Here is a 15,475-nt window from a genome sequence, read left to right as displayed (position 1 = left end):
ACACACAGAGTTTACTTTGTTTCATATATGTGTAAAAAGAAAGGACAGTTAATATATATTAATATATAAGAAGTTAATATATAGGCAACATAAATATATTAAGTAATTTGAAAAAAATACATTTTCCACTGTAATTTGTTCTTTCTGCAAGGCTCTTATTCAATCTAGACATACAGCACATTAATGGGAGATGATATTCACTTGGAGTATATCATCTTTATATCTTTCCATCAAGCATTTAATAAGATTAAAAGGATTTATAACAAACAAAATTATTAATATAAAAGAAAACAAAGGTTTTTAATTCAGTAACTGTAACTGTTCAGACTGTTAAATGAATGCCACATAATGCTGCAAACATATTTGTCACAACCAGAGGGAGATGAAGGATTGTACAGGATTGTGGTCATAGAGTTCTCAGTGTATGTCATCTCTTTCGCCGGCTCGCTCTCAGTCCTTCCTAAACACATTTCAGGTCCAGATTTCTGTCACAATTCTCAGACACCGTTACATGAGATAGTTCCATCATTTCTTTTACGGGATGAAATCTTTGATCCTTTGTCATCAACACACCAGCACTGGCCTCTTTGCATTCCCCTTGATGTGTGACACTGTTTCAAGAAGAGCAAACTATATTATTGTTTCTAGAGAACAGATTACATTCTTACAATCATGGCAATGGAGCAAAACACACAGACAAATGGATTTTTGCTTTGATTTTGCATTGCTAAAACACCTTCTTTCTTCTCTACACACCTGTTTCCTCCTGAAGGACCCTTGTTTGTCACAGTTGGGGATGTAGATGTCCTGAATTGAATGAATGATTGTGAGCTCAATACTCTGGAGGACTGTGTTTAACAGTTTGCGACAAGGACCCTATAGAATGAAACAACAACGAAAACATGATTAATGCAAAAGTTTTCATTTATGACTCACAGTCAGACAGTATGAACAGTATATTAATATTTATGCAGAACATAATTTACAGAGCCATAAGAAGATATGTTACCTTTTCATTGTTATCAGTGGTTGATGGTTGATTGTCTGGAACATAAAACTTATAGTTTTAATATGATTACAGTACGGCTTTTTGCACTTAACTTAACAGCACTTACTTAAAATGCTCAAGAATACCTTGTACTGTATTTTTACCACTTTAGGAAAAAAGTCCTGCTCATTGTACAAAGTACAGATAAGCCTCTAGTTTGCTGGTTTCTTTTCCCTCTTAAACACATGCAAAAATAATGAAATAACTTATAAATCATATGAGCAACTCAAAATTGAACGCGAATAGCAATTTCATTCTAGTATCTACATGCTCAACTTTTAGGTTTAGTTTGTTTAGGTTAGCCAGTTTTAAACCAGACAAAATCCATGTGAGAAAAGATGCCATGAGACAAGACCATCTTACCTGTAGGCGGAGGAATGTCAGTGAAGGTGCTTTTGATGTTTTTGCAGACCCCTCGTCCCTGAAGCAGTGCCTGAAGGGGGCTTTGCTCCCCGAGAAGAGGGATACACCGAAGACCCTGAGCACACGGTAGGGTGTAAACCCCACAGGGTTCATCTAATGCCAACGTGGATGTGATCTCCTCCCCGGATAAACTTTCAGCTCGGTGGCCCTTGAGGTCCCCTGAGGGCCCATTGCACAATGAGCAGATCTTCCTCAAGCCTAATACAAGGGAGTTGGAGCCAGATAAGCTGAGTTGAATGGTAACCAAAATGGTTAGTAAATAAGGAAAAGAAACCATCTTCGTCCAATACAGAAAAGCTTGTTTTCAGTGAATGCTCTTCTCTCTTCCAGGTCTCTCTGATATTCAGTGGAAGTAGTAGTGTGAAATCAGGTATCTAAAGACAGTAATTAGATCAAATTGCCCAGAAATGCAACATGGGCTGCTTTTAAAGAGCTGAGATGCTGTAGGGGTGGGAGACTGAGAGATGCTGGGCGTTAAATAAGAGGTGGAGTTACTGGATAACTCTATCCCTCCCCATTTCTGCCACAGCTACATTTCAAATGATGTACAAATTCAGCTGGTTTGAGTTCATGAATTATGTGAACATGCAATATTTTGTTTCCACTGATGCACATAAATAATAAGTATTTCTAATGGTATTATTCAACTGAAATGAGTCTATCTTCCCAAAGCATTTTGCATATAGAGATTAAACTTAAACATTGATATTGTGCGTTTCCCAAAAGCATTGTAATGTGCCAGTGGCTTCTACAATCTACTTATTTTTACGTAAGATATACTTGCAGAAATAGGCAGACCATGTTTTAAAACGAGAATGATTCTTCATTTATATTAGTTCATTAATTGATGATGAACCAGACAATAAATCTGATTGCCACTCTGGTACTTTTAGAGAGGCATCTCTCTATATGCCATTATTAAAATGCTGGAGTCATTCTATCAAATTGTATTTCTAACTGATACCTTGAAGAGTTTGTTTTGGTTATCTTTGAAACCTTTGCTGCCTCACAAATGCTGGACAGTGTTGTGGATAGTTACACATGATGAGTAAGGATGAGAACTGATGAGTAACTACACTGTAAAAAATCAGTATATGATCAATAAGTTATGACAACATATGTTTTTATATTGCTTTATATTGCTTTTACGCAATTTTCATCTTTGTTTGTAAGTTATACAAGATTCATCAACTTTTTTAAGCCAGTTTAATGCAATTTAAGTTGAAATGACAAGTTGATTGTACTTATATTACAGTGTATATATTTTAGCGCTGGATTGGTTTATAAATTAGATTTAGTCTGCACAAACTTTGTCAAATAAAAGATCATAATCTAAGAGATTTAAATTTCACTCATAACTTAGTTTTGACACAATGTGTAGTTACTACATCTAAGTCTTTTTGCCAAATGGCTTCTTTGTCTGTGTTTCTCCTTTCCTGGATTTTCAGACTGAAGTGCCACTTCCCTTAGGATGTTGTGATGGCGTATTTTATTAGTTGATCTGGCAGCAGGACAAAAATTTCCTACACCCACAGCAACACCCACATGCTGCCAAGACTTGGGCTACTATAACAAATTACTTTATATTGCAGTGTATCACTTTTTTCCAGTTGTCTCCATCTCTTTTCCTCCCAAATCACACACACACACACACACACAAACACAAATTAGCACAATCCTTTTTCATGAAGTCATGGATGATCGCTTAATGACTTTAAGCCTGTTTTTCAAGAACTTCACCCTTGATCTGTCATTGCACTGATTTCCCCATCGCAATGATGTCATAATTAATCGCCTCAAGTAGGAAAATGAGCACCACATCACAGGTGTTTCTGAGTGACATGGGGAAAAATTAACAAGGGCTTTCCCCTCTAACCAGAATTTTTTTAAACGTTTTACTGATATCCAAGGAAACATTCTGTGTATGTGCTTTGTCAGACAATATCTTCTTAAAAAACACATGGAAGGGTTTACATACATGTTGTTGGCAACCAGCTTCATTCCTACAGGTGTGCAAGTCACCTAGAAAGGAGAGTGACCCCACATCTGTACAGCTGTGCAGTATTTAGCACTAAAGTACAGGGGAAATAAGAAACTTCCAGGGCTGCCTCGCTCTCCATCTGCGTCTTTGACTTTCCATACATTTACATGTTCATTTAATCATTTAGCAGACGCTTTTATCCAAAGCGACTTACAAATGGGGAGAGCAATAAAAGCAGTTAAATTAACAATAGGACAACAATATGTAAGTGCTGTGACCTTTCCCAGTTTGGTCTAACCCAGTATATGTAATTATCTTTTCTAAATAGATATAGAGTAGAAGAGAAGTGAAATGAAAGTGTTAGTATTAATCGATCAAGTGTTGCCGAAAAAGATGTGACTTCAGCCTATATATAATCTGTAATACAATATATCCATTTACCATCGACCATATCATGTCCACACCTTTAGTGTACAATGTTCTGTAAACAATTGTTGTGATGTACAGTGTTTAGTTCCCAAAGAGAGGGTAAGGGAGAGATATATACACTGTAAAAAAAATCCCGTAGTTTTTACGGAAAAAAACTGGCAGCTGGGGTTACCAGAACAATTCCGTAAAATATACAACAAAACAGTAATTGCTTTTACCGAATAACATGTACATTTTACAGTTTAAACCAGCATATAACACACTGGAGTTCTGTTATATTTACTGGTTTAAACTGTAAAATGTACGTGCTATTCTGAACAACATGTCAATTTTACAGTATAAACCAGTAAATATAACAGTAAATTTCAGTAATATGATATAATGTTAATTTACCATCCTATTGAAGTATTAATATCTGTTTTGTACACTGATAACCACCAATCACAGCAGTGATGAGAGTCACATGATCAATCAAAGCTCAACACAAGCAGTTCTTCCACAAGAAAGTTAATACTAATATATATAGAAGCTGCACAGTGTCATTCACACAAACATTAAACACCATCATGGTAACACATGAAATTTAAAAAATGCAATAAACATTAATTTAACAACATTAAATGTAACATAAACCCCTAATGTACATAACTGATTAGAAAAAACGAAGAAAACTATGAAGAAACAAACATAGTTATTTCAACAAAAATACATCAAATGTGAAGTGTCACAGGGAATTGTGGGAATGTCAATTTACGGTTTTTCACTGTAAATTATACAATGAGTTGTTTTTTCACTTTCAAAAACTGTAAATTTAACGGTATGTTACAGTAAAATTACATTAAATGTACCGTTAGATCTATCACAGTTATTTACCGTATATAGTTCGGAAACTTTCTGTTAACCAATTAACAGTTTTTCACTGTAGCATTTTTACAGTCTTTTACCGTTAAAATTACGATCATTTTTTACAGTGTACCGTGCAGTGCTAAAGGTGGTGAACGTGATTTCACAAAGTACAACAGGTTCCTGGATCAACATCTTTGATGATCCTGGAACAACATTACAATCAACCAATCAGATTTGAAGGACAAGTTTACAATTTATGTGAAGTTTAGGGTTACAATCAGGGTTAGGTGCTTCTACATCAGTGTTATTTACCTATCATTTCCCTCTGATTTTAGGGAGAATTTATGGCTAGGGTTAGGTTTAGGGGTAAGGATAGGGTTAGGACTACATTTTCGAACAGGAATGTTGCTCCAGGACCAACAAAATCCAGGAATCCAGAACATTTCTTACTTGGCAAAATGACAGTGACCATAGGTCCTCAGAACGAAAGTTGAGAACCACTGATACAGTGTAAATCACATCCTCATCTATTCATCCTACCTGACAGACCACCTCCGACATGGACACTTCCACCAGTCCTCCAATGACATATAGATGGATCCTGTCAAGGTGCAAGTCATCCATCACCCTGTAAGAACTGCAGTGCTTCCTGGACTTTTCCTGCTTGCATTCATCAGAGGCTTCTTGGCAGTCTCTTGAAAAGTAAGCCTAATCATGCCTCCCATACTCCGAAATCCAAACCTTGATCTGCCGTTTATCCTTAAAGTCCTACTACCACTGACATAGGGGACATCCTATCCCAGAGATTAGGTACTCCTCTGAAACGCCATCCATGCATGGTCTCAGAAAAGTTAACAGCCACTGAGTTATGACAACCGCACAAACTTTTGCCAATCAAACTAGTTCTAGAGAAGTGGCACCAAGTGGAGCTCAACATTGTTTCCAAGTGATAACGGATTGTGGAAGATTTTCCCCCTATGCACCTGACTTAAGACAACCTGGGTCGTCTCCTAATCGACGTCCCTAAACATCTCCTGATCGACGTTCAATATTATTAAACTTTAGCGCAGGGATGGGCAACTTCGGTCCTGGAGGGCCACTGTCCTACAGAGTTTAGCTCCAACCCTAATCAAACACACCTGAACAAGCTAATCAAGGTCCTCAGGATTACTAGAAAGTTACAGGCAGGTGATTTTTTCAGGGTTGGAGCTAAACTCTGTAGGACAGTGGCCCTCCAGGACCGAAGTTGCCCATCCCTGCTCTAGCGTGTCTCCTAATCGACGTCGATTAAGTCGGTCAACGCCTTGACCCCTATGAACATTAAAATAAGATCTCTAGTGCTCCACTAACTTGCTGCGCAGCAATACCTAAACAGACTCCAGACAATGCCTTTGAATTTGCCTTTGAATCTCAGACCAATTTCAGAGAGAATCCCACCAGCAAAAAGAATACAACAGTTTTTATAGAATAGGAGTATGGAAAAGGTGACATGATACATTACATAATTTTCCTACAATACAATTGGTTCTTCAAATGCATAATTCAGCAAACCCTTCTGTTACTAGGTAGAAGCAAACTCTGGATTTCTTGATTTACTTCACTTACTCGAAGTCATGAGTTTATAAATTTCGATATCTGTCCAGTTTCATTTCCCCTTTTGTTATATTTGGACATGATTCACTAACACACACACACACACACACACACACACACACACACACACACACACACACACACTGACTGAGTGTTTTTGACCAAAGGGTTTGGAGACAATTAGGATTAAAAAGCATATGAATGTTATTCCTGTAAGAAAAATAAATGTTAGTTATGATTAATTAAAAAATCCATCACAGGATCATCAGAACTTGGAATACCTCTGTGATGTCAATAGGCTGAATCCAAGCTCAATGGGCCTTCTTCACTCATTTTACTTATTGACCTGGGTCAAAAAATATGAAGGCAGATGACCTCACTCAGCTCCACTTGGTTGATGTGGAAGATCAAACCTCAATGGTTCTTGCGAAAGTTCAGACATGCTTGCGTGACATGCAAGAATCAACCAGATTTTTGGGTGAACTAACCCTTTAAGTCCCTGGTACAGTGGTCCATTCACCATCCTGCAACAGATAAATCCAGTCACTTATCAGCTCTAGCTCCCTTCACAGTAACATGTGTTTCCCTTTTGAAGCCTCACCTGCCTTCACTCTCTAATTTCGACATAATGATTGCTACTGTAGATATCTTACCTTTCGAACAGGAAAAATACGATTTCTAGGCCGGTGTAAATCCTTTGAAATCATGCAATTGTCAATCTCTGAAAAGCAAGTCGGATGTTGTCTGACTAATGACAAGTTGTATTACGGGCTCTGTCACTTTTCATCTTTGCTTGTAAACTCTTCTTTTAATCCAGTTTTGTTTGTTTTAGAAATGAATGATTCTTCTGAGACTAAAATGTCTCACACTATATATTAAGTGAGGGAGAGTTTCTTTGTGTCATCAACACTTTTCTCAAACAGATGCATGTAAACGGCAGGTGGATTATTATTCTGCATTCGGTAAGACAAAAGCAATGATCATTATGACATGACAAAAAAAAAAAAAAAAAAAACGCAGCACACTACACTAGTACACCATCTGTAATAAGCTAGAGTATAAAACATGCCAAATATGCGGACACTATGGCCATGATGAATGCAATTACATGCATTGATAAAACATGCATATGAACATCAAGGTGCGTTCATGCCATGTCAGAATTACCATAATTATGTGATTCTGACTTGTAAAAATACATTTGCATAACAACTGTTACTTGATTTTAACAATTTATTACTCAAATTACACATTTTCATTTTGGTGTTAATAGTGTTGACAAAGAAATGCATAATTCTGAGTCCGAGGATGTGAACAGCTCTGACTATATCTAGTAATTATGGTAATGACGTTGCGGCATGAACATGATACGAGGGTGAGCAAATGATATGATTTTTATTTTGGGTCAGTTATGCCTTTCATATTGCTCCTGCAAAGCCATTTAATGTATTATTTATTATCTATTATACTACAGGGCTGTTGAATGCTTGAATCTGATTGGTTGACGAATGTTCTAGGGTGTGGAATTATTTTCAGGGAAAAGCACGGCTAAAGTAGTTTCAGGCAGGTCTTGACATATAGCTCCATATCACTCAGCCAAATGATTTCAGTTATTTTAAAGGTTCTTACAGCCTAACAAAAAAACACACATCGACACTGAACAAGCAAATGAATATAGCGAAGAATAGGATAAAAACATTTTGTTTTATGTGTGCGGTAAGCACATACTCTCTTTTTCCTGCTCTCACTTGCATACATTCGCACATAAACATATTTATCAGAATTTACACATTACAAATGTATCAAAAAAATTGTTTAGCAACTTAAAAGCTACATGAAATTTCTAACTAGCGAGGTAATAACAGTGCTGTTATTGAAGCAGGTAAACTTACAGTTTCGCTATTAGTAGAGACGCTGCTGCCGAACACTGTTGAGAGACACACAGACTCAGGTAATTCACACTCGCTAAATCTCTCTCTCTCTCTCTCTATGGCTCAAGCCTTCGTTACTAGCTGTAAAACTATGTTTTGGAATTAGCAAATGAGGCGTGGGATGAAATACGTAAGTAATTAGTCCTATACACAAGAGGCAAAAACCTGACAAATGACTGAAATACAACATCTGAACAATGTCTTGAGGTGTGGTGACCATAGTGAAAGCCATATTTGTATATTGAAAATGTGAGTTTTCCTTTTTCTACATTCTTCAACATTGATAATGTGGGCATTTACATCACGGGTGATTGGCTTAAATCCTGTGGCCACATGATGAACACAGATGGCAGATTTCAATTCACATACTGCATCAACTCAGCAACATCCAGATAAATGAGAATACAAAAAGATCATAGTTGCGTGGATTAATTCGACCTCTTAGAACTGGAAACTTTGAAACACCATTGACTGTTATTGTATGGACAAAAGAAGCTGAATTGTTCTTGAAATACCTTATTTTGTGTAGTGCATGAGAAGAAAAAACAGAATGAAGGTGGCAAATTTTATTTTAGGGTTAACTATTATTTAAAGCGCATAAAATACACCAGAGAAAGTGTTCTTCTTTGTTTTTAACAGTTTATAATAACCCTTACTAGTTCACTTTAAATGATCCGATAGTGTGGCAAATACGTTTTTTAAAAGTATACTGTATATTCCAATGCATGCATGCACAATAATTTAGAATAAGCAAAATGCTGTTTTAAAATAGTATTAAATAGAGTATAGTATGTCACACCACAGGAGATCTCAACTTCCCTGAAGTATTTAATTTCAACTACCCATTTTTAGAATAATTGCTTCCTTGCTTTGGGCATGAAAGCTTGTTCAGATGGGGTTCCTAAGTTGGTGTTTTGAGTAATTTCCAGTGATTTTTTCTTGATCCAACTCCTTCTCCCTAGTGGAGCTGCACAACATTTCGACTAAATGGATAAAACAATACCTCTGTTTACTCTTAACATCAATACACCATGCACTAGTCCTTCCACTGGTCATATACTCCATGTCTCAGGTCACAGGAATCTCCCAATATGTCCTCCATTGGGCTTATACAAATAACAAATATTTTCCTTGGATATTGTGTTTCATAGTGGTCACGCTCCTCATAGCAGACGGAGTGACATTATTTAACAATGGAGCCAGTGACCTCAGCATTCAATAGCGAATTGCATGTGCCATGTGTCAAACAAATTTAGCACAAGGAAACTTGACTCAAAGATGGTGTAAGGTGGACTTTATTTGGAGCTCTGTATTGCATGTTGCATACTTGGACTGTAGAATCACCAGGGAGTTCACCTCAATCTGAAGTCTAAAGGATCAGGTCTACTTCAAGCAAAAGACAGTTTTCGGGAACTCCTTAGAGACAAAACTGAAACATCGTTTGTGTTATCTACATTCACAGATTTCGAGATGGCATGGTCAGAATGCGCATGCAAGCACGCACTCATGTATTATTTTCACTAGCATTGAAATAACAATTTTTAGTCTTGATTAGACCAAAGCCATTAACTTGTCACTCAACAACTCAGACAAGGGTCAACAAGAACCCTATTAAAGTTTGAGTGGCACGTAGTGGCACACATTCATTTCAGCATGATTGAGTGAATGTCCTGAAATGCCTACATGAAAAAGAAATGACACTTGCACACTTAAACATACAGTACAAAAAAAATCAAAGATGAAAAATAATCTGGCTGATGCAGTGTTCTTGTTGCCAGGGCAGCAGGTCAACAAAACAAAGCCAAGCTCTGTCCACACCTTACATCTGTGGTTAACATTAAAGATAGAAATGTAGGGATCTGTCTGCACTGATGTCTAATGGGTTTGAAAGGTTGGAGGAGAATCTAACAGGAGAAGACAGGTAACCTTAGCCTTGGGAGGACAGAAAGGTGTGGTGAGTAATAATCAGATCTCTGTAATTCTGTATTACACCATCATCTGCCCTGCAGTGATGACTTTGGGTGTTATGGGTGAGTGAAAGGGACAGAACCAAATCAAGAATTAAACAATGGAAATTTGCAGAAGAATGTATCTTTCTTTCTTTTAATTAATGGAGGTAAAAAAAAGAATAAGATTCAGCTAACAGGGAATGTCTCAGGACTTTGTCTAATGCTCTGGCAAGGTTTTCTCAAAGTTATGAACAAACGTTCTTCAAATAACGTAAATGTTCGTTCAGAGTAATCTGGTCTGTAAAAATGTTCTCAAAATGCTAGCACAAAAACATTATTTATACATTGTACAGTCTACGCAACAACCACTTTGACGCTTCAAAAAGTTCATAAAGAGATTGTAAAACTAATCCATATGAATTGAGCGGTTTAGTCCAAATTTTCTGAAGAGATTCGATCACTTGATATGGTAAACAGAAGTTAATGGGAATGTTAGGAGAAATATTTTCGTTAGCTGGGAGACAACAGTAACATAAATTGCGTTGCATTGTTTTAAACAAGACAAGATCTGCTAGTCTGGTGTATTTTAGGGTTTTATCAACAAGAACTGGAAAGGTCCTGGATAAAACACATCTCTTTGCAGTACCAGATCTACACACATGTGAACAGGATGAACTGGAGCCCCAACTGCATTGCCCAACATCTCTGCCTATCCTCACTGATGGGAGCAAATCCCTGCAGCAATGTTTCAACACCGAATGAGTGAAACACAAAAAAACAAAAGACAGCAGAAGTTTTGAAAGGAAACATCGGAAAAGCACACAGAATCTTCATGCATTTGAATGAAGGACTGTACTGAAAGACAAAGTACTTTTATTAACTTCTATTATCTGCACTGTTTTATGCTCAATTTATTCCCTAACTGAAGTCCTTGCATCTATAAATGCCACTCTCTGCAGACTTATGCGGACTTAGCAGTTAATCGAGGATTGAAGGGAGAAAAGGAAGGAAGGAACTGGAAATAATAACAGACATGAAACAGTCAGCAATGGACATTTAACAAATTTTGCCCAGCAGGTCAGTCTGTGTGCAATGATATATAAACATTGGTATGTGGAAAGTTTGATTGAACGGATTTCAACCATATTAATGCTCCCGAATAAGGTTACTGATCCAGTTGTAAACATGCCGTAAACATACTGTTAATATTTTTATCCCCAGTGGATTAATAATGCAATGATGGATGACACTTGAAGTATTGCAGGCCTGAATGATTTTGTTGCTCAATAAGGAATTAACATTTTGCACTTTTAGCATTTTAAGGGCTGCTGATTACCTTTATGGCAGAGTTTGGGACAAATTTTGGTTACATTTGGCAATTCTGGTTTAGATCTGGCATCAAGTTTACATCAGCATTGTGTCAGGTGTGAGTGCAAATAAACAATAGCTTTTGGATGAAACCCCAAAGACTTTTTGGCTATACTGCAAAGTTTGTTGACAGCCACATTTCTGTTATGAATTTCCACATTTCTGTACATGAGAATTGAACTGAGCTGGACATTGACATCACTGTTTTCTTCAGAGCGGCTATTTTCTTGTAGATCTGTTGTACAGCCGAAACAAACTGTTGCATTATTTTCTTGCTATCATTGTAAAGCTGCTTTGAAACAATCTGCATTGGAAAAAACACTATATAAATAAAAGTGACTTGACTTGACCACTTTCTCTCTTTTTCATGGTAATGGATATGACAATATTGATATGTTATATTGTGCGACACACACATGACACACTACTGTGAGCAAGTAAGACATGCTGATGCTGTACAATATAGACTAAGTACACAAATTACCCGTAGCAGATCTACACAAGTGGAGCTGGGGAAGGTGGAGGGTTTCTGAAAGCGCACTGCAACTTCTACAGCAAATGTTGACCCAGTATTTGAATGTTGAGCAGCGATCTCATTGGCTGCTGATACAGCAGGAACCAATCAGCTGTGCCCTTTAGAGAATGATGGGATTGCAAGCAGATTGAGATTAAGGAGTCATCAGTCAGCGCCATCTAGAGTTTCATGACAGAATTTGTATTCAACTGATGTAGTGAATCATCTAAGTTTATGATGACAGACATTACTTGAAATACCAGATATAGTGCTGAGGGCTGATTAGATTGATTTATATTGACTGTTTGACAACACTGACTTCTCTTAGCAGTATTATAGAAACACGGATGCAAACCATTAGGCATAGCTGTTTATGTCCAATGTAATATTAGATTTCAGTATGACAATTATTAGTAAACTGCAGGTGATTATTTGTATTTTGTTTTGTGTTGCAAAAAAAAAAAAAAATTCTAAAATGTACTTGAATGTGTGAGTATATTCTAGAGTCACTGTCTGTTCATGAACCATTCAGTTAATTCTGTAATCATTGTACCTTCATTATAGCTGTCTGTTCATTTGCCCCCCACTTTTCACATTCATTTTCATGATATTAAGTAATACAATAGTTAAATCATTTGGTATTAATATTTTTTATGTGAGGTCTGATCATCTCAATACAACAGCTTTTTTTTGTTGAAAATCCAGTGTTTAGTTGCTCATGTTAAGTGAGTTAGAAACATTAAAAGATATTTATAATTTAGGCGCTTCGTTGAACATAAAAGAGATGCATTTTTGCATGTTTATTTACGAGAATACAAGAAATTGGAAAAGTAGCATTTTCCAAGCTTGGCCGACCCATATGAAAGGAAGAATGTCCTCTCACATCTGTAATGGAAGATCAGGCGAAGTAAATTTAGTACTGTATTTGGATCTTCCAAATTGCTTGTGGGCACTAAAAAGTAGAAACGTCCTCCAAACAAACATGTACTGGGAGCATCTAATGACTGAAGTGAGGTCTGTTATTGTATTGTTATTATAGAATATTGTACCATTGTCTGTTAGTGACATTTACCAGCCCCTAAACATGACAATGAACAAAACAAACATGCTTTACATGTCAGACAGATTGAATGCAAACTAAACTCAAGCTAAACTCAAGCTAAACTCATGGCTATAAATTAACTACATACGGTCGCATAACTTCAATGTCATTATCATTAAGCTTCTGACAACTCTTTCAGTCTTTATTGAAAAACAATTTCTTTGAAAGTTTGAGTTAGTTTGAAAGAGTGCAATTATAAAACACAACGAGGCTGTGAAAGTGGACTAGTCGATGACAAGTACAGTATGGAGTACTGCAAGGCTCAGTACTAGGACCGTTGCTTTTCACCCTGTACATGCTACCCTTGGGAGATATCATTAGGAAGCATGGCGTTACGAATAAAACATGAAAATATCTTGAGCTTGTGTTCACCATAGACCTTGTTTCAGGTATTTAACAAAACCCCATTGACTTCAGGGCGATGAAACCGTAAGTGCTAAAATGCTAGTTGTTTCCAGATTTTGACCTACAAAAATACGTACATCATCCCTGCAGCCTAGACTTTATGCCTACAATTAAAGGTCTGGCACGTTGTGACAAACGGTGCCCGGAAAAAGTAGGATGCGTGGGTTTCAGTGTCCGTCTCGCTTCACAGAGCTGGTGAGCAGCAGATTGCGTGATCCTATACTGTAACGCTAACCACAGGATGTGGGGAAAATACATTAGCAATATTACTTCAGGAATTAAAAAATGAATGGAAGAGCCTGTGATTGTGAGGCATATGCGTGACGGGCATGAATTCAACATTCACACCATTCTTTCCTCAGATGCATAACTCAGGAAAATATATTGAGTGATGTGGATTAAATTCTCTGTACGCTCAGAAATGTGAGGCTTAATGAATGCATAATTTCCAGTGGCATCTGCATTTGGGGGACTGTGGTGCATCATTATGAATGCTTTATAAAGAATAATATAATTTGTTTGCAAAATAAACTTCTTATTTGTTCCTTTTACATGACATCAGAGGTGTTTTTGTGGAACTTTAATTGATCATTATGTGTAAAGCTGTTATATAACTAGTCATTTCTGAACAAAGAAAGAAATAAACTGTCTAAAACTGTATTCACTGTAAAAAAAAAAAGTTGAGAAAACTTAAAAGTTTAAGGCAACCAGCTGCAGGACATTTTTGAGTTTTCTCAACTTACGTGTTTGAGTTATCTCAACTTTTCTCATGTTGAATAAACTTTAAAAACTGAATTTGTCATACAAAACGTAAGTTGGATTTTTTAGTGTTGGTGGGCTCCTAAAAACATCCCTTTCATTAATAATATAAAATATATATTATAATGTATATATTCTATCTTTGGGACAAAAAAACAACATATATATACATATACAGTATATAGGCTACTGTGATGCTATCTTCTCCCACACTCAAAAAAGTGAATAAACAGCTTTATTAATGTAATAATTGTATGTGGAAATTTGCCACATGATTAATATACACTCAACTGATGAGGTATTTTTTTGAGTGTAAGGATAGTAAGGAGGGACATGCTTGGGCTTGTTTTCAAGGAAGGACCGTGCACATTCTCATGTTGTGAGCATTGTGTGGACACAATTTTCTTGCGGCTATAGCAGAGAATGCTCATGGAGCAAATATGGGAGCACTTATGGAGCTGTCCAATCCGACGTCCAGCAGATTTCATCTCCAACCGGCCCTCAAACACGCCTGGAAGTCAGTAATACCGAACATCTTAATTAGTATGGATTTTTAAAAGAAATTTGTATTCAAAACTGATCCGAATGCGATAGGAGGTTGTAAGAAAGTTGAGTTACAGTGGTAAAGATGGAATTTAAATGAGATGTACAGAGACAGAAATGTTGTCACATCAGTAATGTTAAACAATTTGCTACTGTAACTTCTGATTGAGGCTGTACACATTTTCTTTATATTTTTCATATTTACATAATTATGTAGTTATGGGCCAAGCACCAAAGGTTCTGTAGTCCCTATTTTAATTGTTACTTGTCTTATTATTATTATTATTATCATTATTCCTCCCCAATGGGAGTCCATGGCAGCCCTGTGAACTCTGAACACTTTCACAGGTAAGGTTTATAACTGTTCACATGTAACTAATATTGGAATGAAATGATTCATAATATCTCATGAATACACAAGTTGTGGCCTTTTGCATCACAACCTGTCTTTTAACAGAGGATTCAATGTAAGAAAAGTGACATGAGTCATGAAACATTACATTAATGAGCCTAAACACAAGCACAACACCCTTCAATCTCTCTAGAATAGAATATTTCTGCATCATGATTAAATAATGAATCTG

At 36.7% G+C, this 15,475-nt stretch overlaps 1 protein-coding gene across 1 annotated transcript; it reads right to left on the bottom strand.

Moving 5' to 3' along the window:
* Positions 1–496: 496 nt before the first annotated feature.
* On the bottom strand, positions 497–1,748 carry igfbp6a (insulin-like growth factor binding protein 6a; the record flags this gene model as incomplete). The annotated part of the gene is made up of 4 exons (XM_079857001.1): positions 497–611; positions 757–876; positions 1,010–1,044; positions 1,412–1,748. The coding sequence occupies 4 exons, from the start codon at positions 1,746–1,748 to the stop codon at positions 498–500; spliced, it is 606 nt and encodes a 201-aa protein (XP_079713127.1). The 3' UTR covers position 497.
* Between the last annotated feature and the right edge of the window lie 13,727 nt (positions 1,749–15,475).

Source organism: Squalius cephalus (assembly GCF_949319135.1).
Source record: "Squalius cephalus genome assembly, chromosome: 22".
NCBI classification, from domain to species: domain Eukaryota; kingdom Metazoa; phylum Chordata; class Actinopteri; order Cypriniformes; family Leuciscidae; genus Squalius; species Squalius cephalus.
The sequence above is the reverse complement of the archived record's forward strand: the minus strand, read 5'-3'. Positions and strand labels throughout refer to the sequence as shown.